General features: G+C 43.3%; 1 protein-coding gene across 2 annotated transcripts in view; it reads left to right on the plus strand.

Annotated features, from left to right (window-relative positions):
• EEA1 (early endosome antigen 1) overlaps positions 1–14,896 on the plus strand; it is a 77,145-nt gene that overhangs the window by 37,161 nt on the left and 25,088 nt on the right. For both annotated transcript variants that reach the window (XM_054988351.1, XM_054988352.1), the window contains 5 exons: positions 801–1,001; positions 8,983–9,096; positions 9,820–9,975; positions 11,809–11,948; positions 12,447–12,777. In XM_054988351.1, coding sequence (XP_054844326.1) covers positions 801–1,001; positions 8,983–9,096; positions 9,820–9,975; positions 11,809–11,948; positions 12,447–12,777 — 942 coding nt within the window. The remainder of the gene's footprint in view (positions 1–800; positions 1,002–8,982; positions 9,097–9,819; positions 9,976–11,808; positions 11,949–12,446; positions 12,778–14,896) is intronic.

A 14,896-nucleotide genomic window follows, 5' to 3' on the forward strand; every position in this document is an offset into this window, starting at 1 on the left:
ATTGAATCCTTTTTGAAAAGGCAATACAAACAGGAAAAACAAGTATAGTAATGTCCAAAACCTAGAAGGAGATTTCCAAACAGGCACACCCCAAACAGCTCAGGAACTACAGAACCTAAAGCAAACACACACACACACACTCTTTCTGCTTTGCCTCTCACACCAATTCAAAGCACAACTCTCTTAGAAGCTGTGTTTGAAAGCATTGGATGGAAGCCCTGGGATGGAAGCCAAGCTACCAGGAAGCCTGTGAGTTTAAGTTCATCCATGAATTTTGGATCATCCCAAACCCACAATTCTGCATTGTGTATGATTTGAGCAATATTATTGCTTACAAAATAATTGTAGGGACTGTTAAGTTTCCTACCCTGTCCTAAAAGAAATTCAGAATAGCTTGAACTGACTGGAAGTGGCAAATTTATTTTTAGAATGGATTACATCTTGTGCTTGATAGTTGTAATTTTATAGGCTACCGAAACATGAATGGTTGACCAGATTATATTCATCATCCTTTGCATCCTGTCCCTTCCCAAATGCCTGGATGAGACTGGGAGTGGGTCTGGAGCTCCTAGGTTTCTTTGCCTTCCCCTTCAGCATCTCTCTGAAACACAGAATTCCCAACATAGGCACTGTGTTCTACATTTTGGAGGAGTCCAGGGAGGAAGCAAGTGAACTGCTACTAGTCTTGAATGTGTAAAGCGTTAAGTATTGGCCAAACAGGTTCACTGTATATCAATTGTCATCTTTGTAAATGTCTTACCTGTGGATGTGAGTTAACTGCCTCTTTATTTTCCTTGTAGGTAACTCAACTGACAGAAAAACTGAGGAACCAATCAGAAAGTCATAAACAGGCCCAGGAGAACTTGCACGAGCAGGTGCAGGAGCAAAAGGCACATCTGAGAGCCTCTCAGGACCGTGTCCTTTCCTTGGAAGCAACTATAAGTGAGCTAAATAGTCAGATAAGTGAAAACAAAGAAAAAGTGATACAACTTGATTTGCAGGTAATGTAATTTGTGTTGGGGACTACAAATTGTCACTATGGTTGTTTACAATTATTTGAAAACAATCTCTGTTGATTGAGAAAAATAGCATGCCAAAGACATGATGCTATGTCCCAATAAAACACATATTCACAACTTGGTTTGCAAGGATGTTAGTGTTAGATGGGCCCTGCCTGTGATACCTTTGAAAGGTGAACCTTGTCTTTCAAAAGCAAGTGTGTAAGGTTTGGGAATCAAATACACATGCCAAGTCTGAGTTTCTCATTTCTGCAAATAGTGTTCCTGTGCCTTTAAGCACCCTTACAGTTTTTCTGTTCTGGCCTAGTAAGTTTTGACTACAGGCCTGGTTGTTCTCCAGTTCTACCTAATCTTTTGGTCACAATTAAGACCTCATGTTATTTTGTGTGTGGCCAATATTTAATAGGGCTTAATAAATATTAGCACTTTTATTTTTTCCCATTGTTTTTGTCTAGCGCTGCTGAATTGTTGTAAATTGTAGTTTAATGCAATCAGTTTTTGAGGATATACTTGACCATCTCTAGCTGTCTGCCTTGGTTACTTGGCTGTTCCTACATATCTCAACTCTTCTGTCAACTCCTTCTCACCTCTTCCCTTGTTGCTATTGTCCCAACTTCTCTGTTCTGTGGCTACTGGAGCAACACTTCCGTTCTTTCAGGAAAAAATGGAGAACTATCCTGTTGTGGTGCTCTGAATACATATATGTATTCTTGTCTGAGGGGCTGAAGAAGTCAGAGTCTGTTTAAAAACAGTAAATTTTTACGTTCTTTGACAATGTGCTTCATCAGAATATCAGAGAGTAAGCATGATGAAGTTACAGTATTGTAAGGTTTGCTAAAACCATCGTAAGGTTTGCTAAAACCTACTTTCCTAGAGTAAAGCAAACTTAGATATACATTCATAATGAACTCCAGAACCCCCCCCCCCCCCCTTAGCCATACTATGGCTACAATGTTACTGTTAGTTGCCACTGTTGAGTTTTCTCTTTTTTCAGTGTTTAAATCTTGGAAACTATTTATTTACTTCATTTATATCCTGTCTTTCTCACCCATGGAGATGCAGAGTAGTTTATATCATCTGTCTCTCCTCCTTTTTATCCTCACAACCCTGTGAGGCAGATTAGGCTGAGTGTATGTGACTGGTTTAATCTTCCATGGCGAAACGGGGATTTGACCTTGGGTCTCACTGATCCTAGTCTGACACTCCAACCACTACACGACTACACTGGCTGTGAAAACCACTGAGTATTTATGTTGTTCTTATCAAATGAAAGGGTATGCTTGTCCTTGATTTCCAAAAAAACAGGATGGGACTCTTAGAGGGAGGAAATACCTACATCTGTAAATCCCTAAATACAGACATCGTTTCATGTTGATGATTAACTTCTATTTGAACTTTGAGTTCTGATGGTTCAGTGTACATTTTGTAAGAATGAAAGTAGTCTACCAGTTGCTTTCTCTGAGAATCCTGAAATGGTCCTATAAGTGTCAGTGGATTGACAGTGAAATTGCCATAGAGATAAATAAATGGCTTCTAAATTGCAGTCAGATGTCCCAATCCAGCGATTGTTTTCATATATAGAGTTTTCATGTATGGCAAAGTGCAAATGTCCTACAGTATAAATATGACATTAAAAAGAAATGTAAATCTTTTTTAAACATAAGGGTTTCTTTTTGAAGCTGTTCTTTTTAAAAAAATCTCTCAAAACATTGTTCTAATTTGGGCTATTAGTGTTATAATAAATAATCCAGTCCTGTTATGTTCAGTGACACAAAGTTCTGTGTGAACAACCAAACTATTTTTGAATCCCACAGTACATTTGTGTACAGTGTTCTTTTATGATGATAATCAAGACTTTTCCTAACTTGATTAATTTTTTCAGTGAATTTTGGTTCAATAGCATTTTTTATAAGAATGAATTTCTTGGTAGCATACAGTTCACTGTCCGTCTTCTGTGCAGCCCCACATGGGGACTGCGCCTGCGTAGGCCTGCTGACCGGATTTTTCTTTTCTAGCCAACGTCCACTAGGGGGCGCATGTACGCACCAATGCGCATGCGTGGCTTTTCCCGCCCGAGCGACATTGGGCGACGTCGCCCCCTTCCCCTCAGTTTCTTCTTTGCTGCCGACTGGTGAAGATCTAGCTGTCCGCTGCGAGAAGAAACGCCATTTTGTGAGAGAGATTGTTCATTTTTTCTGTCAAGTATGTCTGAGAAGTCGCTGTTTAAGCGCTGTTCGACCTGTTCAATGAAAATGACGAGAACGGATGGTCATTCCGTTTGCCTCGAGTGCTTGGGTGAAGGACACATCGTTGAGAGATGTGAGCATTGTCAACGGTTCACGCCTAAGGCCAGGGCTGAGAGGGCGAACAGGTTGAATGCCTTGCTTTGGAGGAGGGCTATGCGGGCGTCGGGAACCCCTGATACCCCTGGGGGGGCCACCGCCAATTAGTGGGACAGCCAAAACCCCTTCAGTGGTCGGACAATCCGTTCGTAGCTCCGCTTCCACCTCTCGCTCCCGCTCGCCAGATCGGATCCGACCAGCCCCGACTCCGACCTCGGATCCGAAGGATGCTTTGGGCTCCGCTTCGGATCGTAAGCATCAGACCCCAAAGTCGGATCCATCTCGGAAGCGGCGACACCGCTCCAAGTCCCCGACGAGGTCGGAACCGCCCTCCACACTGGCGCCGAAGGTGCAGAGAACTTCATCGGATCCAAACATCCCGGCCAGATCGGCTCCTGAACCGTCGGATCCGACGCCGGCGGAACCAACATCATCGGTTCCGAAGCATACGGAGCCGACTCGCCTCAGCCTCGTTCCAAAGCCTAGTGCCAGGTCAGAACGGAAGGCTTCGGATCCGTTGCCTGCTTTGACACCGCCGGATCCGATGGACCGGAGTCGGAGCGCCGATCAGGGCTTAGCCTCTAAGGGCGAGAAGAAGGCCAAAAAGAAGTCGAAGCACAGACAGTCGACTTCCGTCCAAACTGATGAGGTGCTCTGGGAGAAGCCCACGACTCCTTCACCGCACCTGTCGTCTCCGTCATACCATTCCTTGGATGGTGACAATGACCTGCCCGATGCTCCACCTCGTGTGGCCCGTAAGCGGTCTTCTGGTGACTACGCTGGTAGAGAGGATCTACCTTATCGATGGCCTAGAAGTGGATATGACAGGGAGGGCTCCCTTTATGTGAGGTCTCACGGATCCTATTCTCCATCCTTTGGCAGAGAATATTGGGGTGACACTCGGAGTGAGTTCTCCCACTATGGTTCTCCCAGGCATGCTTCACCCTACCGGCAGCCTGAGCCTTACCAAGGTCCAAGCCCTAGCCCTCCGTCTGACCCGTCACCTGATGACATCATTATTGGGACTGGTCGTATTTTGCCTTCAGAAGATTACTGGCTCTATACTGAGCAGATGATCCGAATAGCCCGTTCTTTGGACATTGAGATTTCGGCTGTAGACCCGAAACCAAAGGATAAGATCCTGCAGTATGTCCAGTCTGGGAATCCTCCAACCATTGGATTCCCGTTTACTGAAGGTTTGGTGGAAATCATTACCGCAATCTGCGACAAACCGGCTTCCGTTTACCCAACATCTCGTAAATTAGAAGCTCTGTATAAGACAAGGGATGACGTCTGTACGTATCTCTTTGCACATCCACTGCCTTCTTCCCTCATCACTGAGGAGATGCAGACCCGTCAACGCCAGGGGTCCTATGCTGTACCCATCAACAAAGAGAGCAGAAAGCTCGATTCGGTGGGCAAGAAATTATATTCCTCTGCTGCCCTAACACTCAAGATCTCTAACTACTCGGCCATCATGGGTGCCTATCAGATTTTCCTATGGAATCGCATGGCGGTCTTCATGGAAAAGCTTCCGGCAGACCAGAGGGTGTTGGCTAAGGTGGTGCTGGATGAGGCCCTACGACTATTGCAACAACAGGTAAATGCTGGCCGCGACACGGTTGACACTTCTGTGAGAGCATTGGCATCATCCATCGTGCTCCGCAGACACTCGTGGCTCCGCACAACTGCACTGCCTGTCGAGACACGAAACAAAGTGGAAAATCTGCCCTTTGAGGGTCAGTCTCTGTTTTCATCAAAAACGGATGAATACCTGTTGCAGAAATGTAAAGATCGGCTGACAGCCCGTTCCTACGGTATTCTCCCAACCAGGCCATTCACCGAGAATCGATTCCATTATCGTTCCTCGCAGGGCTATCGTGGTCGACAGCAGAGATATCAACCGTATCCACGTTATGGGTCCTACAGGCAGTTCCAGCCGCCTGCGAGCTCCTTTCAGCGTCGCCGGCCTAGCTACCGACCATGTCGTGGTCAACAAGCCCACGATGCCAAAGAGTCAGCAACTCAGCCTAAACAGTTCTGACTAGAATTTGAACAATCTGTCATGTTCGGTAACAGATTGTCTCAGTTTGCCTCAGCATGGGCAGAGATTACCACTGATAGTTGGGTGCTTAAAATTGTTACAGTTGGTTATAAAATTCAGTTTGATGTTTACCCAATGTTGTCTCTTCCTGACCACTCAGCACAATCCTCTTCTGATAAGTTACAGGCTGTGGTTGTAGCACTGCTGGAGAAGGGAGCCATACAGGAAGTGCTCCCTCAGGACCCCCCTCTTGGGTTTTTACTCTAGGATGTTCCTTGTAGACAAGAAGGATGGAGGTGTACGACCCATTTTAGACCTGAGAGAATTGAATAAATTCGTTCTCGTAAAGCAGTTCAAAATGCTGACCTTGAATACAGCCCTCCAGTTAATGCCTGAGGACATGTGGTTCTCTGTCCTGGATCTCAGGGACGCATACTTCCACATTGCCATCCACCCTAGTCATAGGAAATACCTTAGGTTCCTTTGTAACAGTAAGGCCTACCATTATCAGGTACTCCCTTTTGGGTTGTCAACAGCCCCTCGGGTTTTTTCTAAATGTATGGCTGTTGTAGTGGCATACTTGAGGGAACAAGGTTGTACCATCTATCCCTATCTTGACGATTGGCTTTTGGCAGCACCCTCTGCTGATGCACTCCTGGCCCAAATTAATAAGGTAATGCTTACCTGCTCCCGGTTAGGACTTTTGGTTAACCTCAAAAAATCTAACCTTTCCCTGTCCAAGAGAATACTGTTTATCGGTATGGAACTGGATGGCAATGTAAATAAAGGTTTTCTGCCCAGGGAACGTGCACTAAAGATTGGCAAGATGGTGGATCTCTTTTCGAGATGTAGGTTCCAGTCGGTAACAGCTATCCAGAGACTGCTAGGCATTATGGCCTCTTCTATGGCAGTTACCCCTATGGCCCAGCTGCACATGCGGCCTCTCCAGCTGTGGTTCCTATCTGTTCATGATTTTGAACACGAATCCCAGAACAAGCGGTACCCCATCCCTAGAGGGGTTCTCCGTAGCTTACGATGGTGGCTTAATGAGACTAACCTCCTTGGGGGTATTGCGTTTGGGGCCATCCAAACCGAGATCACAATCTCGACTGATGCCTCCACGATAGGATGGGGAGCCCAGTGTGGAACCCTTAGGGCACATGGGGCTTGGTCAGAGCAGGAAAGGGAAGATCACATTAACCTGCTAGAATTGAGAGCGGTCCGTTATGCCCTTATCGCATTCGCAGACACGCTGCAGCAGAAATCCGTTCAGGTACTCACGGACAATTGCACCACCATGTTCTACCTGAACAAGCAAGGGGGCACTACCTCCAAGGCCCTCTGCGACGAGGCCGTTCGGATTTGGGAATGGGCCATGGACAGAGGCGTGTTCATTCATGCGGTCCATATTCCTGGCACCACCAATGTCATCGTGGACAAAGTGAGTCGTACAGCTACGAATGGACCATAGCAGACGGCTGCCTGAACACCATCTTTTTGGACTGGGGGTTCCCAGACATAGACCTCTTTGCATCGGAGGACAACAAGAAGGCCCCACGATTTTGCTTCAGGGGAGATCTAGGTCACCACTCCCTCGGGGACGCATTCCAGATACGCTGGACAGGGCACCTGTTTTATGCCTTCCTTCCGTTCCCACTGTTGTCTTGAATCATCAGCAAAATTCAGAAGGATGGGCCTCACATGATTCTAGTGACACCCTTTTGGCCCAGACAAGCTTGGTTCCAACATGTCATGCAGCTTTCACAGGGGTCATTTTATCGGTTCCCTCTGAACCCAGACCTTCTGTCCGACAAAGGGGTTTGGTATCACGACCTACCCAAACTGAGCCTCACTGTTTGGCACATTCTGGGTCGGAAGGTATGTCTGACAGAGTAGCTGAGGTTTTGCTGAATGCACGTAGGGACACTACTCGCAGATCATACTCTGCTAAATGGAAGCGTTTTGAAGCCTGGGCTAATAACAGAGGGCTGAATGTTTGGGATTGCCATCTGTCATCTGTTTTTGAGTTCCTTCTGTCTCTAAAGGATGGAGGACTCTCTAATTCCTCTATTAAAGTTTATTTGGCGACTATTTCAGCCTTCCACCCTAAGATAGATGGGAAAACGGTTTTCTCCCACAGTTTGTCGAAGTCTTTTTTAAAAGGGTTGTATAACATGTTTCCACAGGTCAAGGAAATTGTTCCCCAATGGTCACTGCAAGTAGTATTGGCGGGGCTTATGAAATCGCCCTTCGAACCGCTGGCTACTTGTGAATTAAAATGGTTGTTCTGGAAAGTGGCTTTCTTGATCACCATTACATCTGCCCGCAGAGTTAGCGAGTTGGCGGCCCTAAGGTGGGATCCTCCCTTTTTGAAGGTCCATCAAAATAAAGTAGTTCTGAGACCTGACCTTCGTTTTAGACCCAAAGTCTCCACTCAATTTCATACCTCACAAGACATTGTCCTGCCTATCTTTTTTCCTGACCCTTCTGATAACTCTGAAAGGGCATTACATTCCTTGGATGTGAGAAGGGCTATTTTATTTTACCTTCAACATACTTCACAGTTTAGACGTGCCAAACAACTGTTTGTGTGTTGTCAAAGGCTTTCACGGCCGGAGAACGATTGTTGTTGTGGGTTTTCCAGGCTGTATTGCCGTGGTCTTGGCATTGTAGTTCCTGACGTTTCGCCAGCAGCTGTGGCTGGCATCTTCAGAGGTGTAGCACCAAAAGACAGAGATCTCTCAGTGTCACAGTGAGAGATCTCTGTCTTTTGGTGCTACACCTCTGAAGATGCCAGCCACAGCTGCTGGCGAAACGTCAGGAACTACAATGCCAAGACCACGGCAATACAGCCCGGAAAACCCACAACAACCAACTGTTTGTGTGCTATTATGGGCCCAGGAAGGGAAAAGCTGCTACAGCTCAATCAATTCCTCACTGGGTTACTCAGACTGTTAGGGCTTGCTACTTGCATGCTAAGTTACCTTGCCCTTTGGAAGTAAAAGCTCATTCCACCAGAGCGCAAGCTGCCTCTGCGGCCTTCCTTGGTCAAGCAGTGCTTCAGTCTCTTTTTCAATGAGAACACATGCCCGCCTCCTGGGTAAGTGGCTTGTGAGTCTCCCATGTGGGGCTGCACAGAAGACGGACAGTGAAAACAGAGTTGCGCTTACCATAACTACTGTTCATTGACGTCTTCTGTGCAGACACACAACCCTCGCTCCTACCCCGCTGTGTTCTTCCAGATAATGTGAAGACATTCGGCGGCAAAGGAGAAACTGAGGGGAAGGGGGCAACGTCGCCCAATGTTGCTTGGGCGGGGAAAAGCCACGCATGCGCATTGGTGCGTACATGCGCCCCCTAGTGGACGTTGGCTAGAAAAGAAAAATCCGGTCAGCAGGCCTGTACAGGCGCAGTCCCCATGTGTGTCTGCACAGAAGACGTCGATGAACAGTACTTACGGTAAGCGCAACTCTGTTTTGCTGAACTTTTCATCCAGGGGAAGGAAAACTTGTTTAAAGAATTTGTAACTAAGAAATATTTATTATCAACACAAACACTTTTTTGGTTCTCTTGTCAGATAAAAGCAAAAACTGAATTGCTGCTATCAGCAGAAGCTGCAAAAGCTGCTCAAAGAGCTGATCTTCAGAATCACCTGGATACTGCCCATAATGCATTACAAGATAAACAACAGGTAAATAATAAAAGCAAAATTATATAAAATCCTTCATGATTAAATGAACTGGTTTGATTGCTTAAACTGGAATTGCTGTGGTGGAAGCTGCTTTCTATAGTTTACATTTACAAAATACTGAAACAATATAGTTAAGAATTTTATTTAAACAAAAATGACTTTATACAATGAAAATATGAAGTAAGAGATGTTTGCATACTTGTATTATAATGAAAAATTATACATTAAGGTGGCAGAATAAAATGAATAAAAAAGTACTGGACTAGTGTAAACCCTTAGTGTTGCTTAAAAGTAGCCTTTTAGATGCCGCTCCATATTTTTCATTGGCTAATGAATTTCCTCTTTGCGTATTGTATGGAGATTTTTTGCATTCCCTGTAAAATGGGGCCCAATTTATTGTCTTGACACATCGAGAGATCTGTATAGTGTTGGATGATGTGTGTGTATGGGCTGTGAATGGAGTTTTTTTTATGGATATAGTAGCCTCAGGGTGTCCAATTTTTGTGTTATTATTTTAGCACAATGATTCTAAATTATTTCCGTTATATTTTAGCTTTATAAAAAGATCAGCAATAGTATTGCTTTTTAATGCATTGAGTTCGCTTAGCAAATATGGCTTTTTCCAAGTTAAAATCCATTCTTTGTCAAAGATATATGATAAGGGGTTTTGTATAAAAATGAATTTAAAGGTTTTTATAGTTACCCTTTTCAAACTATTAATAGGAGCTAAATAAGGTCACTACACAGTTGGAACAGGTTACTGCTAAGCTTCATGACAAACAGGAATATTGCACTCAGCTGGAAGCCAATCTTAAAGAATACAAAGAAAAGCATCTTCATTTAGAGCAGAAAACTGAGGAGCTGGAAGGTCAGCAAAAGGTTTGTGTTGAGGAACTTTCTTTCATTTTGCATACTGTGTATATGATTGGTGAAGTATCAGGCCAGGATGAGGACTGGGTGCTGTGCAGGTGGTGGATTTTGCACAATTTGGGATCAGTTGTTCTGCCTCCTCAGAATTGTCGACAAATGTGAAAACTGGGAGGGTGTAGAACAAGAAAGGAAAAACAAACAAGCTACCCAGATTATAAAAAAAAAGGGGGGGGGAAATGAAGGTGTCCTGAAAATGCTAACAAAAAGATGTCAACAAAATTAAATAATAAATGTTATACTGAAAAACTTGTACTCAGTATTCTCCTTAATTGTTCACTTCCATGTTGGCTGATAGGAGTGTGGAGAGAGGTACACAAGCCTTAGGCCCAGCCCTACCTTCTCATGTATAGGTGGTTTGAAGAAAATATCAGCTGAGTGGCCCTTAGCACCATGAGTACTGGTGTTGCTTATGATCTGTGGATAGCCTGGTTTCAATACATTTTCCTATTTTGCAGAGATATTTAGTATTTTCCTTTTCAGCTGAGGAAATAGTTCAAGTGATCAGAACACTAAAGCTTTTTTTTAAGTGAGGAATTCTTGGTGAACTTAAGTGAGGAATTTTGGTGAATTCTTTAAGAATAATTTTTTTAAAGATACACTTTTAAATAAGATGATTGATTGATTGCTAAACATCACATTCTTATGTTGTTACCGTATTTTATTGGGAGAAGTTATTTGGAAAATGAGATGGAAGTTTTGATCAGAATTATACCTATGCTGTATAATGTAGGTTGAAACAGGATATATTCTTTCTAGGGGTGTGCACTGGAAAAAATTTGGTTGATTTGGTTCGGTAATACTGAACTAATTTTTTTTTTTTTTAGTATTCTTCAAATGCCAAATTCATTCTCCAGTTTGGTCTGGTAATACAGAGCAAATTTAGTAAAGTTCGGCCATTGTTTCCTATGGGAAACTCAATTTGGGGATATTCAGTGGCTTGGGGGGCATTTTTGAACCAAATGTCACCAAATTTGTATGGGACCTACTCCTATCTGTCCTCTAACAAACCCTCAAGTTTCATGAAGATTGGACCCCGGGGTGCCATTTTATGCCCCCCCCCGCCAAACGTCCCCCAGCCACCTCTAATCTCCATTATTCTCTATGGAGAAAACTACAGGGGTATTCACTGAATTTGGTTTGTCTGCCTATAGTTGCCCCTCATTTAGTGAGAGAAACAACTACCACTTGTAATATGTTGTGGTTGATCTCTGTGAACATGTTGGATTACAGCCTGGCCATATGTTCACATTTGCCAAGCATTTTAAGGTGTATATAAAGTTCATGCTGACTGTATTTGATTGCACTTTAGCCAAAGAGAAGACAATGTACTTCATAGCTGGTAGCAAGAGGCATGTTTTCACCTATCAAACTCCCACACTCTTAAGCGTACAGTTAAGTTTGCCTGCCTAGAATTGAGTACTTGGTCTGTACTACATAGGCACATGCGAGGGCAGAATGTAGGAGGCAGACACAGGAAATGCTATTTGTTTTCTTTGGTTGTAGTAAAAGCCTCTTGGCTACACTGTTACTACACTGTTTGTTCCTGATGAAGAAGAGGTGTGCCCTTGTCTGGTAGTTCTGGTCTGGCTGGTCAGTGTGCTCTTCTTCCCAGTCAGAGACTTCCTACCAATTATAGTTTTGTATGGGGGAGAGGTACTGTCCCAGGTCTAGATACATCTCCCTGTACATCGAGGAGGAGTATACAGTAAAAAAAAATCCTTTCTGTTTTGTAGTAGTTAATTTTTATAGTAATTGTTGCATTTCCAAAATCTTCCATTGCAGAAACTAGAAGCTGACATTCTTGAAGTTATTGGGGTTAAAGAAAAAGTGCTTCAGGAACTTCAGCAGCAAAGGCAACAGTGCACGGAGTTAAGCCTCAGAGCTGCAGAACTGACCAAACAAGTGGATGCAGAAAGAGAAATGTATTTTATATTTCCTATATCTTCTATTTTACAACTCTGGATACTAAGTGTTCCTAGGGATTTTTTTCCCATGGGTCACTCAGCCCTCCTGAAGGATAGCATTGTCATGCATTCTATGCAGCAAACTGGAAAGGGCATAACATGGTTTTGCTCCTGTATATTCATCCAGCATTTTAGCAGGAACAAATCTCCTTACTACTGCAAAGAAATACTAGCGCACACAATAATGTGTTTAGCTTGTCCGACTATGATCCATTGTGGTGGGTCTGTCATCCACTCCTCTATTGCACAGCTACTTATATGTGATGCGCACTGCTTCTTTTCCTTACATGTCTTTATAGTGTTTTTTTAAAAAAAAATTACACCCCACTTTTCTCCCTGATTGGGGGCCTAAAGTGGCTTTTCACATTGTTCCTCCTGTCTTTCACTTAATCCCCACAACAACCTTGTGAATGACTTAATATTGAAAGACTTTCACTTTATATTCTGTCTCCACAGAGTATCTAATACCAGATCAGACCTACAAAAGAAATGTGATGCTCTAGAAAAAGCAAACCAGCAGATATCAAAAGAAGAGGAAGAAAATACAAGACTCAATTTGGAATTAGAGAAAATACATGAAGATACTAACAGACAAGGCAAGGAACTAAATGAAAAACTGCAAGTAGTAACAGAAGATTTGCTAAAAATGAAGTTGGAAAAAGACACTCTATTAAAGGAGTTTGAAGTCATCCGAAACAAACTGTCAAAGAGCACTGAATCTGTGAAAGAAGCAAAAGATGAATTGGAAAAGGAAAAACAAAAGGGGAAGGTGGCAGTGGCAGAAATGGTGAGTTGTGAATTTTAAACAGATCTTCTCTGTAGACTCATTTGCATATCTATACATATGATAATGCACTTTTGTTACTTACTGTGAAAATTTAGTGTGACTTGCCAGCCATTATAGAATAGGTGATGAGAAATAAGAAATTAAGAATACCAAATTGTGTTTTTTGGAAATTAATAGTACTTTTACTTTTTGCGTGTATTTACTTGTGGATATTTTCAGATGCTAAGCACTGGCTTAGATCAGATAACAAACTTCTGATAATTTTTTGTAGGGGTGTGCACCCATGCAAAATCTGGGAAATCCGGATCCAGGTTTCAGGGATCCCCTCCAAAAATATAGGATTCCTGAAATCCAGGAAAGATTCTCTGATCCAGTTAAGACAGATCAGAGAATCATGAATTATTTGGCAATTATTCCCAATAGGGAATAATTCCCAATAGGGAATATCTGGGGGGGGGGGGTATCTGGGGCCTGGAAGTGGCATTTTCAAGCAAATGCCACCAAAATTTCAGGGAACCCGCTCCTGACTGTCCTCTAAAGACTAACCAAGTTTCAGGAAAATTGGACTTCAGGGTCCAAATCTATGGGCCCCTGAAAAAGGTGCCCACAGCCACTTTTCATTGTTTCATATGGGGGAAACATTTCCAAGCAAACTCTCAGGCAGAAACATTCAGGGACAAGACTGCCAGTGGCCAGAGGCACACTCTCAAATGCAACCTCAACCCAGAGAAAGCCCAACAGAACCAAAATGAAGTCCCCCCAAAGCCCAAGTGCCCCTAGACAAGCTGCCCAGCTACTCCATCGTTTCCTATGGAGGAAACATTTCCAAGGAAGTTCTCAGGCAGAACATACAGGAGCAAGGCTGTCAGTGGCCAACACATTCCCAAATGCTAGAGGAAGCCTAACAGAACCAAAGTGAATCAAGAGAACCAACATCAAATCAGATAATCATGTCAAAACAAAGAATTCCAACCAAACCAAATGGAGGCAAGGGACACTGTTGCAACTTAACCCAACTGAACCAATGTTACTCACAGAAGCCAGGCAGATAAGGAGAGCTCCTGCACAGAATGGCCACTCACTCCCCCACCCCGCCCCGCCCCGCCTCCCTCCCTCCCCCTCTCCTCCATCCTGCCTCTTTCCTCCTCCCCTACCCTCTTGGGAAAAAAGTGGGAGAAGCCCAGGAAGGAGCCAGCCAGAGACTGAAGTCATGTTTAACGGATTTAGCTGGGAGTCTGGATTTGGATTTTCAGATCGGATCCTGGATTCTCTGATTTTATTCAGGAAAGATGGATTTAGCTGGATTAGCAAAAATCCAGCTTCTTTCTGAATATCAGATCCAGATTTCACACTTCTAAATTTTTAAGCAGTGCTGGGAAGAACTGAGCTGAGTAATTAATCTTTCTTAAAATTTGAATTTTGTAAGAAACATTGAACTGTACTACTGAAAAGCTCATTAATTTTCCAAAATGTGAAAATAAACTGTTAAGAGAATTAAAACATAAGTCTGTAATTGCCAAATTTTTCTACAAATGCTTACATGTGCAAGATAAATATAAATGCTTGTCATTACACTATTGCTCTCTTTTAGAAGGAGCAGCAAGTCTAGTGACATGATGATCATGAGGGTTCAAGCAATACTGGTTGGGCATCTGCCTATATATTAAATGCTTATTTTTTAAAAAAAGCTATGATTTCAGACTTCTTGGTAGTTATCAGTCTGAATTCATGTAGGTAGTAGAAGTTGTAGAAAATCAGGTCGTCACTGGTGAAGCATGAAGGAAGTGACTCTTCTTTGTAATCTCTATTTTGAAGGGTGTTAAAATCCACCAATTCTATTACCAGTCCCAAAACTAATGTAGTCCAACTGTAGAACAAAGCAGTAACTATTGGATGAGATTTCAGTGTTCTGTGCTATTTAGCATGGGCACATTTTCTTTTATTTCTGTTATCTCTAAAGCTTGTTTTAATTCGTGTTTCAAAAACTTCAGATCTGGTCCAATCTGCTGCTGTTAGAACAAAATATAAGCTTGGCAGTGCACAAGCAGTAACATAAATGGACTTGGCCACAGTCCTGCTTGCCCAAGACCTTTTGCAACACCTAGCATATTCTTCCCTT

The sequence above is a fragment of the Eublepharis macularius genome, chromosome 9 (genome assembly GCF_028583425.1).
Source record: "Eublepharis macularius isolate TG4126 chromosome 9, MPM_Emac_v1.0, whole genome shotgun sequence".
NCBI lineage: Eukaryota > Metazoa > Chordata > Lepidosauria > Squamata > Eublepharidae > Eublepharis > Eublepharis macularius.